General features: G+C 28.3%; 2 protein-coding genes across 2 annotated transcripts in view; one reads left to right on the forward strand and one right to left on the reverse strand.

Moving 5' to 3' along the window:
* The first annotated feature begins 103 nt into the window (after positions 1-103).
* LOC128393813 (exosome complex component RRP4-like) lies at positions 104-2161 on the forward strand. The gene is made up of 3 exons (XM_053354029.1): positions 104-255; positions 390-1090; positions 1163-2161. The coding sequence occupies exons 1-3, from the start codon at positions 225-227 to the stop codon at positions 1244-1246; spliced, it is 816 nt and encodes a 271-aa protein (XP_053210004.1). The 5' UTR covers positions 104-224; the 3' UTR covers positions 1247-2161.
* Positions 2162-2461: 300 nt separating this feature from the next.
* Positions 2462-15404, reverse strand: part of LOC128393612 (uncharacterized) — a 63967-nt gene continuing 51024 nt past the window's right edge. The window contains 10 exon segments of the mRNA XM_053353804.1: positions 2462-3389; positions 4269-4471; positions 4848-5041; positions 7092-7356; positions 11480-11664; positions 11863-11988; positions 12071-12195; positions 12782-13717; positions 13720-14925; positions 15000-15215. Coding sequence (XP_053209779.1) covers positions 3238-3389; positions 4269-4471; positions 4848-5041; positions 7092-7356; positions 11480-11664; positions 11863-11988; positions 12071-12195; positions 12782-13717; positions 13720-14925; positions 15000-15215 — 3608 coding nt within the window. The 3' untranslated portion in view covers positions 2462-3237.

Here is a 15404-nt window from a genome sequence, read left to right on the forward strand (position 1 = left end):
TAAACTTCAACTAGAACGAAGTTACCAAAGGAACTCACTTGGAGTCGCCTCAGAATTTTTCGTGGTTGCTAAGCAACCGAACCAAAAGCATGACTTTGATTGAAATTTTTTTCTTTTCTAATTTAATTTATTCTAATTAACTTTTAATCAAATTAATTAAAGTGAAAGTGTTTTCTTTTAATTGATTGCAAGTGATTGGTGATTCGATTGGTTTACCTGTGACAATGTTGTTTCTTCCTGGTGACACTGTGACTGGTAATCATTTTGTTTTCTCTTTTGTTTTCTCTTCCTGTTGGATTTGTTTTCTTATTTAGACTGATTGATGATCTAATTTGGTTGTTTTTTTCTCGTTCTTTTTGTTGTTGTTGTTGTTATATTTATGTTTATAGAGGATCCAGATTATATGAGAGGTCATGGTACATATTATAAGTCTAAAGTTTTAACCTCATCCGTTGCCGGTTGTATTGATAAGGTTAACAAATTGTTGTCCGTTCGTCCCTTACGTACAAGATACAATGGTGAAATTGGTGATATTGTTGTTGGTCGGGTTATTGATGTTCAAACGGAATATAAACGTTGGCGTATTGACACTGGTTCACGATTAGATTCATTACTTTTATTATCTTCAGTTAATTTACCTGGTGGAGAATTGAGACGTAAAACTGTTGAAGATGAATTAATGATGAAATCTTATTTTAAGGAAGGTGATCTCATCTCGGCTGAGGTACAATCTATTTTTTCTGATGGATCGTTATCACTTCATACGAGAAATTTAAAATATGGTAAACTTGGACAAGGTGCTCTACTTCGAGTATCTCCATCCCTGGTTGAACGTCGAAAAACACATTTCCATAATTTACCCTGTGGGGCTCATCTTATACTTGGAAACAATGGTTACATTTGGATTTCTCAACCAATTTCGGAGGGTGTTGAATCCGGTGGATTTGCCATTAATCTTGATCCAGTTACATTATCAGATCGTGAAGTTATCTCAAGAGTAAGGAATTGTATTCTCGCCCTTGCTAAACATAAAATGATGCTTCACAGTACAAGTATATCATATTGTTATGACATTTCACAATCTTACCAGGTAAATTTTCATCTTTATTTTCATTGTCAAACTTTAATTGCTAATTTTTTTACCTTTTATTTCATTGCACAGGTCAAGGATCTAATCAAATCTGAAGTAATGGCTGAGATAGCACAATTAACCAAAGAACGAATGAAAGTTGAAGAATTACAATAGACAATTGCTAAGAAATGTCTAATTTAAATAGTCGATACTTCCAATGTGTATTCATTCAAAGCCCAAATCAAATGTATTTAAATCACTTTCTCACTTTCATGTACCTAAAATTTTTACCATTGTGAAAATAATCGATCAATAATCTATCCATTGATTGGTTTGAAAAATTGGTTCTCTGAAAACAAAAAGGAAGGATATTTTGTCAAATCAATATCCGCAATTTAACAATTTCCAAGTTTCATCATACTAATTCGTGTAACTTTCAAGTGGATTAACAGAATTAGTTTGCAATTTTATAAACTAAATTACAACGATAAAAAACCAGTCAGTTCAATCTTAGATTATTCAAAACAATTATTAGTCGATAACTTTCATGAATTATTATGTTTAAAATGTAATATCAACATTTAATTGGTGATAATTTAACTGATCCGAATTACAAATGAAACAAAATTCAATGAATTTAATTGATACCTTTGGTCTAATTGCTTAGCAACGATGACAAATTGCGACTCCAAGTGACTATTTATGGTAACGTTGTTCTAGTTTAACTGTCTAATTGTTTACTGTTAACCCTTTGATTAAGTTAATTTGATGATGGATTCCCAACGAACTGTTTTGACCGAATTGGCCGAAAGTCCAGGAAAAACCGACGGAATTTCAAACAATGTGAAAAGAAAGTCTGATCTATTGCCGAATTACGTTCTTCCATATAATCAACAACCTTATACCAAAGTCCAAGGATCGAGAAATCAGTTAATTAGTGCCGATAAAAATGGAACAAGTGGAAATAATAATATCACTTTGACCCAATTTATATGGATCGACTTTTTTACTGAATGTTTGTGTAACGTATTCTGCTGCTGTATCGGTTCCTGTGCAGAAATCATCGATTCCGAAAGTAAAAAGTAGAAATCGATGAAAAAAAGTTAATCCAAAACTCGGACATTGAAAAAAAGAAAAAAAAATTTGACAGTTAAGACAAACGACGTTTTTAAACTACGCGCTTCTTTTTCCTTGTTAACTCAACAAACTTTTAATTTTCTCACAATTAAACTAATGATAATTTCAAGTGCCAATTTGATTTGAAATTGTTTTAATTTTCTAATATTCTAGATGATAAAGATCCCAGTTCCATGTTTCGAGGTTGGAAAAGCCTAATAACTGTTGGTTTCAATGTAGAAGTGAAAAATGAACAGATTCAACGAATTGAAATTCACTCAATGAATGATGAGATTTTTGTAATTTAATTGCAATTAGTTATTCTGATGAACGTCAAAACTTTTAATTATTACATAAATTGGACAACAAATTATTCACAGATTATAATTAACAAAATAGTAAATTTTATATGTATATTTATATTAGAGAAATGAACCAATTTTAATGATCAGAATCAAACCAAATCAACAATTAACTTTGTATTGACAAATATTAACAATTAATCTGAATGATAATTTTTCCAATAAATTGTTGTCTTTTTGTTTCCATTTGAATCACTTATCGATAACAATTAACTGAACACAATATTATAATAATACTTAGTAACAAGTGAAAACAAGTGATTAGAAATGAAAATTGTGAACAATTAAATCTAATTGTTTGGAAGAGAGAGAGAAAAAAATTAATGAAAAAAAGTGATTGAAATAAACACAATTTAAGTTTAGTCACTAATTAATAACACAATTTACACTTATTTATGGAGATAAATAAATAATATGTATAAATTTAAGGTTCTTATTCATATTTATATATTGATAACAATTAGGATAACAATTAAATTAAATTCTGATTGATGATCATTAAGATTGGATAAAAATTGTTTTTTTTTTCGTGTAAAATGTTGACTATGAACAATAATTGTTTTAATTGGAGTTAATTGTGTGTTTGTTTTAATTATCATCGTAATTCATCATCTTTGCATAAAACCTAATCGATAGTCTTAATTATTGGTCCTTTAAATTGCGTCTAATTAATCGTATTGATCAACATCATCTACCAAATGAGGTTCTTGATTGTAAACTCGTTCTTAATGGTAACTCGCCATAGACCCAGAGGTCAGTTTTGTCCAGTAATTGTTTCCAAAGGGTAGTTTCCTGTTCCGTTGAGTCGAGCCAATCAACCGGCTTTCCTTCATAAATACCTAATTAAATAAGAAAAATGATATATAACAATCAGTAAATTGTGCCAATCAATAACAATCATGATCCCTGATAGATTGACATGATTAAAGTACAAACAAAAAACATAATCATTAGAGAGACAATAAGATTTCATGTATCCAATTAATTTAAATTATTTTCTATTGTTATTTGTTGCCAATTTAATAGTGAATTAAATTGTTTTAACAAGTTTCATATTAGTTTAATTATTATTTTCCAACTTGATTATTAGTAAACTGTTATTATCTTAAAGTTTTGATTGAAATCCAACAATCAAGAGAAATAATCAGTTGGCCTATTAGATTCAATCAATTCGAAGCCAATTTTGAATTGATGATGATTAAGATGATAGATTTCATTTATTTTTCCCTTATTTACTAAATTGTTGTAAATAAATCAGCTGAAAATATAACTGAATCAACAGAAAATGTTGTCATCAACTAAATTAAATCTTTTTCTCAACTAATTAAAGTTATTCTGCAAAAAAAAAACTTAAGACAACATCTAAATTGTTACCAACAAAATACCAGCAATTAAAGTGAATCAAATTAAAGGGGGATAATTAGGTTGATCTGTTAGGGTAGATTTGTAATCAATGCTCTCGATGAAAGCTGAAACAATCAAATCAAATGGAAATTAAAACATTTCAATCAACCCACACACAGTTAACAACATGCTAATCAACTTGATCATCACCGTTAATGACAATCTTAATCAATTGGAAATCTTCATAATAAAATGATGAAGGAAAAAAAAATATAAACATTACAATTCAATACTAATTAAGATTGAATTTCATGTCGATCTCTTCAGTAAATCACCATCATGATTATAATTAATTGTTAGAACTTGAAAAGTACCTTGTCCTAAACTTAATCTCACTCCTCCGAGAAAATCATTAGAAGTTAATTTATCATAATCCCAAATTGTTAATTCGAGGCATCGAGTTTGTAAATCGTTAGTCGTTATATCCGATACTTCAAAGGTGTGATTCCAACGAGGATTAACAGTCTTCTTGATTACCGGAGTCTTTAATTTCTTAGTTTTATCTGGAAGAAGGTAACTGTAACAATTAAGGAAAAAAAATCAGAGAAAAGAGAATTAAGTTAAATTATAAATTAGGATTGATCATATAAAACCATCGCCTTCAATTTAACAATTAGAAACTTGTAATAAGAGGGATTATTATCCTTATATTGAGAATGTATCAATACAATCAAGTGAAACAATTAACAATTATATAAAAGACACAACGTAATTGTATCAGACAATTAGACCAAATTTCCTAATATTAGAATTGTGATTAAGTTTTTTTATTACTTAACATCCTCATTCTTAATTAACGATTGTTATTTGATGATGATGATTAAAAATATACAGTCTAAAGATGACGTCTGTTGATTAGATGGATTTTAATTGTTATTAATCAATTGTCTTACCATTTAACAAAAGGATCAGAGGTTCCGTTTGATCGGGTTGGCATTAAATTGTGAGCTTCTTTAACCATCACCAACAATTTACCGGGTACACCGATCGGTTTACCGGGTCCCTTGTTTGCTCCGGTTGGGACAAATTTGAGCGCAATGAAAATGCCTCCTTTATAATTAACTGGATTTGATTCAATTTGATCAATCTAATGGTGAACAATTAACAAAATGTAACAACAGTTAGTTTACTGATCATCATCATCATCACCATCTCAATTGCTTGTGTTCACCTTGATTGTTATGATAACTTTTAGCTTCTAATATAATATTTTGTTTGTTGGTAGGCGATTAGAATTGATTTGAAATAATTTAATCAACTTAAAATTTAAATTAACAAACAAATCAACAACCTACAACAATCAATGAGTATAAACATGATTTATTAATCATCAGATAGTGAATATTTTAATGGATTAACATGATTTGCTATTTGGGTGGAAATGTTTTCTAAAAAGCTTTTACAATTAAATATTAATTGCTGTTGATTGTAAACAAATTAACTATTAACTGTTAGATTGTGACTAATTTATGATTTAGCCAGAAAAGTTCAATCAAAATCAAGTTAATTACAGAAATTTATACAATTCACTTTGTTTACCATAAACGATTCAAATCAACTAATCATCATTATCTAAATTAAACTAATCACAATCAAAAAAAAAGAGACTCGGAAAATCATAATTGGATAACACCAAATATAAATATTGTATAATTAACAGTTAATTGTTGAAAATTAAGAATCAAATTAGCCATTCAACTCAATTAGTTGATCAACTCAATTGATCATTGACTTTTCAAGGTTGATAAATAATTATTTTTTTTTTCTTGTCTCTTAGTTAATTTAATAACAATTAACGATGAAATTAATTGTGTCTGTATCGATGGGTATAGACAGTTAATTGTTGTTAACCCAATTGGATCAACAGTAACAATCAATTTCCCATAAAGTTTTTTTTTGTTCACTTCATTCAATTGATTGTGATTTTTAATAAGCATGAAAAATTGAAAAATTGATTAACTTACACAATTGAAACTAAATTAATCTTATTTGATTGTTGGTATACAAGTTTAGTGAAGTTCAATCAACTATAATCTCACCGAGAAGACTAATTATCAATCGTAATAATAATAAGTTAATCATAAATATTATACACTGATGATAATGATAACTGATCGTTAATTGTTATTGTGTGTAAGGTAAATTAACTTTTTCCTTCCATCATCATCATCATCATCATCTTAATCATCCTAATCAATTCCAGGTAAGGTCAAGGTAAAAGTATATTAATAATAGTGACTGATGATGATGATTGAATAAAGTAAATTATTCAACTGGAAAAGGTTAACATCTAATGGTTATCACAATGGATTAAGGTAAAAGGGTTAAGATGAGAGTTAATCATCAACAATTAGATGACACTATTAACTAGTGAATTAACTCAGCCATTAACTTATATTATTATTGTTAATGATAATCATGAGATGGTGATGATGATTAAAAGGAAATAGTATAAATCAACACATTAAGAAATCAGGAAAAGAAAAGGTAAATGATGTTAATTTGTTTGAATAATCAACTAATCATTTGAAGAAGAAGAGCAAAAATTAAATGATTAACTTTCTATTAAAATTATCAACAATTGATTGATCAAACAATCAATAAATATGTAACTTGATGCAAACAATTTAGGTATTGATTTGATTTCTCTTACTAGTGATTTAACCTTCATCACTTGATTATTATTATTACAATTGTTTAGGTAACAACAATCAAAGTCATTCATGTTAATTGTATTTGATTGAAGATATTAACTAAGACTAAATTGTTATTTATTGATTGTTGTTTTTTGTTGCTTCTCATTCAATTTAGTCCCAATCAAATTGTGTTACTTGAATATAATATTACCGTTATGTGTATTGTACGGTAATTGATTAATTCTTGATTCGCTGATTGTTATTAAAGATGAAGAGGCAATTAGCAAACTATCATAAGTATCATAATATATAACAATCAAGGTGACACAAGTTTAATTATAGATGAAAATTAAAGTGACAAAATGATAATCTAATCATATGATATAAACAATTTAAATTGTGACACAATTTTAGATGATCAACTGATTGTTTCCAAATAAATCAATCATCATCATAATCGCGACACTTTATTTTAATTGTTTGGTAGATTTTGTAACTTACTCTCTCCTGAAGTGGATACCATCTTAATCCCGAGTTTCTTAAAATGTCCTTCGTCAAAGGTAAAGTGACCTCACCAAGGAAATCGTTACGTCCGAAAATGTCGCTATGCCAAACTGAGATCCATAAGGTTCGTCCATCCAATTGATTAACGGGAAGATAAAATTTTAAATTCTCATCGAAAATCGGGTTCAAAGTGTGTTTTTTTACTTTAGTCTTGCGTTTACCGCTTTTTGAACGATCAGGTAACAAGTACAATTTAACATAACTGTAAACAATTAAAGGGATGAAAAAGAAACAATCAATTAATTGGATAATACAATTAATCAGACTCGATGAGACTATGAATGGGCAACGAATCAGATAATGGGAAAGTTTCAATCAAATCTAATTGTTTTCATTTTCCAACTAATTATTATTAAAACTATGATCAAATCTATTGATTAACTAAATTGATTATCATTCACCTGATTTCTTATTTAATTGTTGTTAGTAATCATTAATCATTCATTATCATTATTTTGACCTAGTTTTTATCATTATTGTTGTTGACTATGGTTTGGATAATATTTTAATTTGGGATTTAAACATTTTAATTGTAATTATAACAATTTACCTTTCGGAAATATTATATAATATCAATTGTTTAGTTTAATTGTAATTTGTACAATCGTTTGAGTTTTGAATGATCAGTGATCAAGGTTAATTTATTGTGATTAAGTTGATTGGGTTAATCATTAATTTCAAGATAGTAAATGTCAATGTTTATTAATAATCATTGGATCAACTTAGTGTCTTTGATTGTGATCATAAATCAAAGTAATTAATTGTAATCATCAAGTTTAAATCCATATAAAGTATTAATCAAAAAGTTGTCATTGTGTTACCCTAAGCAAACAATTTAATTAGATTTGATTATCAGTGTGATCATGAAAATTTATTTATACAACTTGAGGATAAATTGTTGCTATTGATGATACTTGATGATTTGGATTAAGATAATCATCTTTAAGTTGATTAAGTTGATTAAGTTGTAATTAGTTTCATTTTTTTATTGAGAAAATATTATGTTACTATTTATTATTATTACACAACTTGGAATGTAGTTGTTGATTGTGAGTTAATTGTAATTAACTGGTAATCTTTTGATTGACTAAATAAGGTTACAATTGATAACTGTTGATGACGATGAACCTAATTTCATGGTTAAATTGTAAACTTGATTGTGATGATCAATCGTATTGATACAAAAAACTATTACTTTTTCTGATGATGAATTAACTGTAATCAAGGATGTTGAGGTCAAGGGTTTTGATTATCATCATTAAAGTTAATTACTCGTCTTGTTTTAGACTCAATCAAATTAAAAATTGTAATGAATAAATTATTTATACAATCAACTCATTAATATAAATGATTAAAACAGATTAACTATCAACAATCAGCCAATTATTACTTAAAAACTCAAACTAAATCAAATACATTGAAAGTAAAACTGAAATGAAAACTTTTCCAACAATTAAAAGTTATTTTAAAGTTGCACAACTTTTTTTTTGGATTCTAATTAATTAGTTGATTAGTAGACTAATTAACTTTATATACTGTCTACTTGTCACATTTAGAAAGGTTAATTGTCAATAATGATAACATAACAATCAAAGTGATTGTTACTTGAATAATAATATGAATCAACGATAAAAGAGTTAATTTAATTGTTGATGAGTAAAATTAGAGACAGAAAGTAAATTTCCAATTTAAATTAATAATTAATCAATGTTAATCAGCTGATTGTTTCCAATTTGGAAGGTTAAATGTTAATTAACAATTGAAGTGCTTAATCAGTGAAAATGTAAACCAATTATCAGAGCAGATTAACTTGAGTTAAATGATTAAGATTAAATTGATTAAGGTAGACAGGATTAGAGGTAATAACAATTAAAACAACATGATTAAGTATAGCAAAGTAATTTGTGTTAATTATGACAAAAGTGAACACACAATATGTATTGATTGAAATGGTTAATTAACTGTAACTGTTATGATCAGATGTTAAATTTAATTAATCAACCACCATTATAATTACTGATGATTATCATGATAATCAAGCCAATGTCAATTACCCGGAAGCAACAACAAGAAAATCAATTCAATTGAGTTCACAATGAGATTGAATTATGATTATTATATGATTACAATTATCATTTCCAATTCAATGATTTAACTATTAACTAAATTTAACATCAAGATGTAACTTTTTTATGCATCAACGATTACTAATTGTGATCAGTCAATCAATTGAAATGTAGAGAGAGAGAGAGAGGCAAAGAAAAAAGTTGATTATCATGATTAAATTAACATTTGAAATGAACATGATCATGAAGTTAATCATGAAATAACAATCATATTGATCCTAACAATCAATTGGAAAATAAATAAAAGATGAGAAAACAAGAAAAACAAATAATAACATTTATCCAGACTTTGAGCTGGATTTAGTCAAGATTAACTGGATTACCAGGTTGATAGTGAAGATTAAGGATAAAGATGATTAATAAATTATGACTTTCACTTGGGATCCGGTTTTATTAGTAAATTAATCAGATATATAATATTATATGAGATTGATAGTGATGATGAGGATAAACCTTATTTAACCTGGATGAGGATGAGGATGCTCAAAATGTAGGTCAAACTTTTCAAAGTCAACAAAATTAGTGTCAGTTTAACGGTAATAGTTTGGCCTGGAATTTGAAAATAATTTCATTTAATAGGAATCAGCATTGAACGGGAATTCAATTTGATCATAAATGAAAACAGGTAACCAAATGAGAGAGATGGAAATGTGATTTCATTATCATGATGGAGATCATGTTGTTTCAATTAATCAGAGTAAAAACAATTAGAGTTGATGGTACACTCATCTGAATGAATAATATCATTTTCGTCTCTCTCTCTCTCTCTCTCTCTGATGATTTAAATCATCATGCAATTGAATCCTAATGGAGTTGAATTAAATGAGATACTTGTCTAATTGTATTTCTGTCCATCACTTTTGGACTCAATAAAAATCAGGTCAAGGGTCACAAATTCAGAGACAATAACCGATAAAACTTGTTCATTGTCATGAAGTTTTTGGCAAGAAATCATATGAAACTATATGGTAATTTTTTTCTCCTATTTAAATTTCCGTGATTCTCAACAATTTAACAATGATTATCACAATCATGTTGATTGTTGGTTAACTTTAATGGATTAACAAATCTATCATATTAACTAAAGTAATCAAGGGTTAATATACAGAAAATGAATTCAAATCAATCAATGAGATTGAAATGAGATCACGAATGGGAAAATTAGATCATAATTGGGAAATAACAATTGAAGGTATAACAATTTAAATTGTTACACTTACTTGAATCATGATTTTTTAACTCATTAGATTAATAGTTTAATTGAATAATTTACAATCAAAGTGAAATCATTTTCAAATAATTGAATATGCAAAAGTATTCAGACTTAACCGATACCAGAAAATTGAATTGGATTAAATTGTTGTCCAACAACAACTAAATTAAAGTTTTAACAATTGTCTAACTAAATTGTATTTCTCGTGATTGTAATCAAAAAGTCTGATCAGACTTGATTTAACTCTCAAGTGTGAAAAATACAAATTTAAATGATCAATTGTTGACACGAAATTGTTAATACTTTGATTGTAAATATTTTTCTGTCTAATCAATCAACATAAAAACACACAGAGAAATAGATTGTAACAATTTAGTAACAATATAGTTTCGTGACAATTCACACAGAAAGAAATGATTTAATCAAATTAAGTTAATCACAATCAAGTAAACTAAAGGTCAACATGTGAAAAAAGTTGAACAAAAACAAATATTGAGACAGAATGAAAGTTGAACAAAAAAAAAGTTCTGAACAAAGTTTCAACTCTAAATTTTAACCAACAACAATTGATTTAATGGTTAATACCTATGAGTAGATGATTACAATTAATCTGAATAAACTATTCATTTAATTCTGAATGATAATAATACTACAGGTAAACATTATTAAGCCATGAGCTGGAAACTATTTCAAACTTTCTTGGTATGGAAAAAAAAGTTTCAGCTCCAGTGAAACAGTTAAAATTAATACTTTGAATGAAATATTATCATGAATATACATGAAAATGAATTTAAAATGTGAGGTAAACAAAAACAACCATTGAAAGTTCAAGGTAAGATGAATAATCTAAATATAGTCAAGATTATAATCTCAAGTAAAAGTGACCTGAATCTCATGAAAGGTGAGAGTGGACAATAGTTAATCAAGGTGGATTTAATTGTGATGAATAAAAAAAAATGATGGTAAATAATTAAATTGATACTTACGGATCTGATCTGTTTCGTTTACTATCAACCGGAGCTAAGTTTCGACACTCTTTAATGTACAGTTCGAGTGAACTTTCCGATTGTTTATAAACTAATGAGAAAAGTATTTCACCGGAAATGGTCACGGTTCCATAACGTCCACCTCCCGCTGCACTGTAAACGCTTGATAAACTTTCACTTCGAGCCTGTTAATCAAATTGAAACAATTTAAATCAACATGGTTAGTAAACAGTTTCCACTTTCAAATGGTAAACATTTAAAACAATCAATTTTCAACTTGATAATATATCAACTCGATTGACCGATTGACCATTAAACTTGATCAATATTGTTCATGATCATTTTGATTAGTCAATTGAATTGTTAACAGTTTGATTGCTTACCCCAAATGATGATAAACTTGTCTGACTACGATTATGGTAAGCGAAAGCTTTGTCAACATCGTCTTCGGTTGAGGTGAAAATATCGTCTCCTCCTGAGCTTCCGATGGATCCTCGGTGGGAAAAACTCTGTAAGTTAATTGTAAGGGAAGAAAAAAAAAGTTTCCATTGAGTTAATTGTTCTAATTGTTATTCCAACTGTAAATTGTACCTCTGAATAATCTGAAACGGAAATATGAGGAACCGCTGATGTGGACTCATTGGATGGACAAGGTTCACTTCCGCCAATTAATTTACGTCGATTTGTGATCAATCGCCTGGTTGATGATTTTTCATCTAATTGGAAAGTGAGAAAAAAGAATAAGAAAAAAACAATTAAATTAATTAGCAAATTAAATTGTTAGCTAATCATGAGCATTTGCAAAGCTATTAACACAACATAACATTCAAAATGATAGTAATAGTAATTGTAATTAAAAGGTAATATTGATTAAATTGTTGATTTAGAGAAAGTGAGAAAGTTTTGTTGTTGAACAAATTTTTTAGCCAAACAATTTAAGTTAATTAGTGATGATTGTTGTTGGTGTTTATCGTGCTTGATTGTTAGGTGATTTAACTTGTTTTTTCTTGATTAGTTGAGTGTTTGTTTATGCTGTAAATAAATTTACAATTAGGTTAATTGTAATCATAAAGAAAAGGTGATAATATGAGAAATATGAAAAGAGAAAGAAAAAAAATAAGTGATTAAAATTAAGGTGAATTGAAATGATACACAAGTAATTAGTTGATTGTTAAGGTGATTTAGCCGTCGAGTGATATAAAAAAACGAGGCTATGATAATAATGATTATAATCAATGTTGGTGATTAGTTTTGATTGTCAAGGAGTTAATTGTTTACTCCGATTGTTGGTCATCTCCTTACCTCGTAGTGAGGATAATTTTTTCATCACACCGAGTGGGATTTTCAGTCTACTGAAAGTGTGATGATAACGATGAGGGTGAAATTGAGGATTAAGATGATCTGCTTGTTGATTATGATGATGATGATAATTTGAGGGCAATGAATTAGTCTTACTGTTGATCTCAATTGAAAATTTGCCCTTGTTAGAGTTTAATGTTTGTCCCTTCCAGGTATCATGTCGGCATGATGATGATGTCAACGATTGTTGTTTAACTGTATCATCATCATGATAATCAGCTGAGTCCATTAAATTTGGTCTAATTAATGGTTTATTTGATGAAGATGAGGATGAAGATGAAAATGGTTCTGACATTGATGCTGTTTTCCCATCGGATAGTTTTCTCATCACTGATTGTTGTTGTTGTTGTTGTTGATGGTGAAAATTATCATCACAATTATCATTTTCATTTTCATCAATTATCTTTAATGATGAAGATGATGTTGGATGATAACAATAATCAAACTGATAATCAAAGATATTATTGACATTCTCGGTTGAATTGGATTTATTTTGATTGATGATTATGGTTGATGATTGAAATGATGATGAACTTGAGTTAATCTTTCTGGATTCATTGTTTTCACCAATGAAACTTATTTCATCATCACCATGAGATTCAGATAAACTTTTTAATGGCACCTTGGTGGTTAACAATGAATCCTGAGTTTCCCATGAACTTTTCAGTGGTTTCTCATTATCACTATTACTTTGATTGTTGTTGTTGTTGTTGTTTTGCTTGATAATGTTCAGGTTATCGTTAACACCATTATAATCATCATCAATTGTGAAAGTTTGATTAGTTGAAGGGATCACAATTTGTCGGCTAATTATTTCATTGGACTGGATTAATGATGATGAAACATTGTTATCCATCAGGGAGACATTATTTACATGAAAAAATCACCTGAATCCTGAGAATCTATTTTAAGTATTGTTTTATGACCTTTCGAGGTTATTGTTTGATTTAAATTATCATGATTACTTTTACTTATATTATTATTATCATTATAAATTGAATCAAATTTGATTGTTTCAACTGATGATCTTTGATTATGGTAATTGTTTGACTCATCTTGTTGTTGTTTTTTCCTCCTCTCTTCTTGATTAGTATCATGATTTTCAACCAACTCATGAATCGTGTTCGTGCTCACATTAATTAACGTAAATTCATCATAATCATCATCGGCAAACGGCCTCAACCGGTTTAATAACAGTTGCCTCTCATTAACAGTATCTTCATCTTCATCTTCATCTTCATCCACCTTCACCTGATCACCATCAGGTTCACGTGTATTTGAATAGGTAAACATGAGACTACGTGTTCCAAAGTCACTGTCATTCTCAGCTGAATAACCTCCGATATCAGAATTTGTTGTATTGTTGTGATTTTTTGAAATCACTTTCCTCTCCCTCTTATCATCATCTTCCCTCTTCTTCTCTATGGTTTCATTGTTATTTATCATCATCATCATTTTCTTGTTTTCCATTTGGTAATCATTGATCTTTGGTTCAACAAACTCACCAAATATTTCATCCATTTCATGTGATATTTTACACTCTGTTGGTGCTGTTGTTGTTGTATCATCCGAATCATTTTCATCCTCATCATAACTTGTTGATCGTGTTGTTGTTGTTGCTGCTGCTGTTGATGTTGATGTTGTTGGTATTGAATCAGAATTGAGTAATATTTTTGTTTTAGATCTTGAATCATTTGGAGATAGTAAAAAGTTACACTTGGAAAGCAACTTTATCCTCTTCTTGTGATTAACATCACCATCAATCTCATGAAACGTTTCTAGTTCATTTACATTCAAGTTGTTAAATAAAACACTATCTTGTTGATCACCAACAAAACTTTGATTGTTAATCAAATTAGCATCATAAATAATATCATTATCACTTGAATAATCATTGTTAATCAATGACAATGTAACTGCCGATTCTCTTGTTGAACATAAATCATCAACAATATGTTTCCATTTAGTTAATTTGGATTGCTCATTATCAGTTGATATTGTTAAACTTTTTTTAGTTAATGATGATGACGATGACGATGATGATGCTAATCCAAATTTAGGTGAGGTAATCAGCTGATCAATATTATCTTTGCTCCATCATCATCATTATCATCAAATTTAAATGCTAATCCATCCATTGGATTAACTAACAATTGTTTACCTTGCAAATACATTTTATCATTTGCTGATTCATGTCTAATGTTAATCTTTACACTTTGATTGTTAATTTTTCTCATCTCATTGTTAATACTAAAACTATTATTACTTTTCTCAACATGATTAACGTTATCATTAGCATTAAGATAATCATTATTAAGGAAATTAATATTACCGTTGCTCTTAGTTACATGGGACATTTGATGGCCTGAATTCATGGCTAATGCAATTTGAGATTCAAGATATTTCAAAGATTCACCATTATCAACATGATCATTATGATTACTATCATTATTGATATCATTACATGGATGATAATGATGATTATTAGTATTATCATTGGTTTTACTAGTAACATTTGATTGTCCAGTAACAATATTCATCATTATTTTGCAAATATTATCATCAT

Source organism: Panonychus citri, unplaced genomic scaffold, assembly GCF_014898815.1.
Source record: "Panonychus citri isolate SS breed McGregor unplaced genomic scaffold, ASM1489881v1 Contig00138, whole genome shotgun sequence".
NCBI lineage: Eukaryota > Metazoa > Arthropoda > Arachnida > Trombidiformes > Tetranychidae > Panonychus > Panonychus citri.

Bases quoted from the DNA above. Each gene is read 5' to 3' on its own strand.
- LOC128393813 (XM_053354029.1), top strand. From the start codon at position 225: ATGTTGTTTCTTCCTGGTGACACTGTGACTG. The intron at 256-389 runs GTAATCATTTTG...TTATGTTTATAG, and splicing joins TCCTGGTGACACTGTGACTG to AGGATCCAGATTATATGAGA. The intron at 1,091-1,162 runs GTAAATTTTCAT...TTCATTGCACAG, and splicing joins ACATTTCACAATCTTACCAG to GTCAAGGATCTAATCAAATC.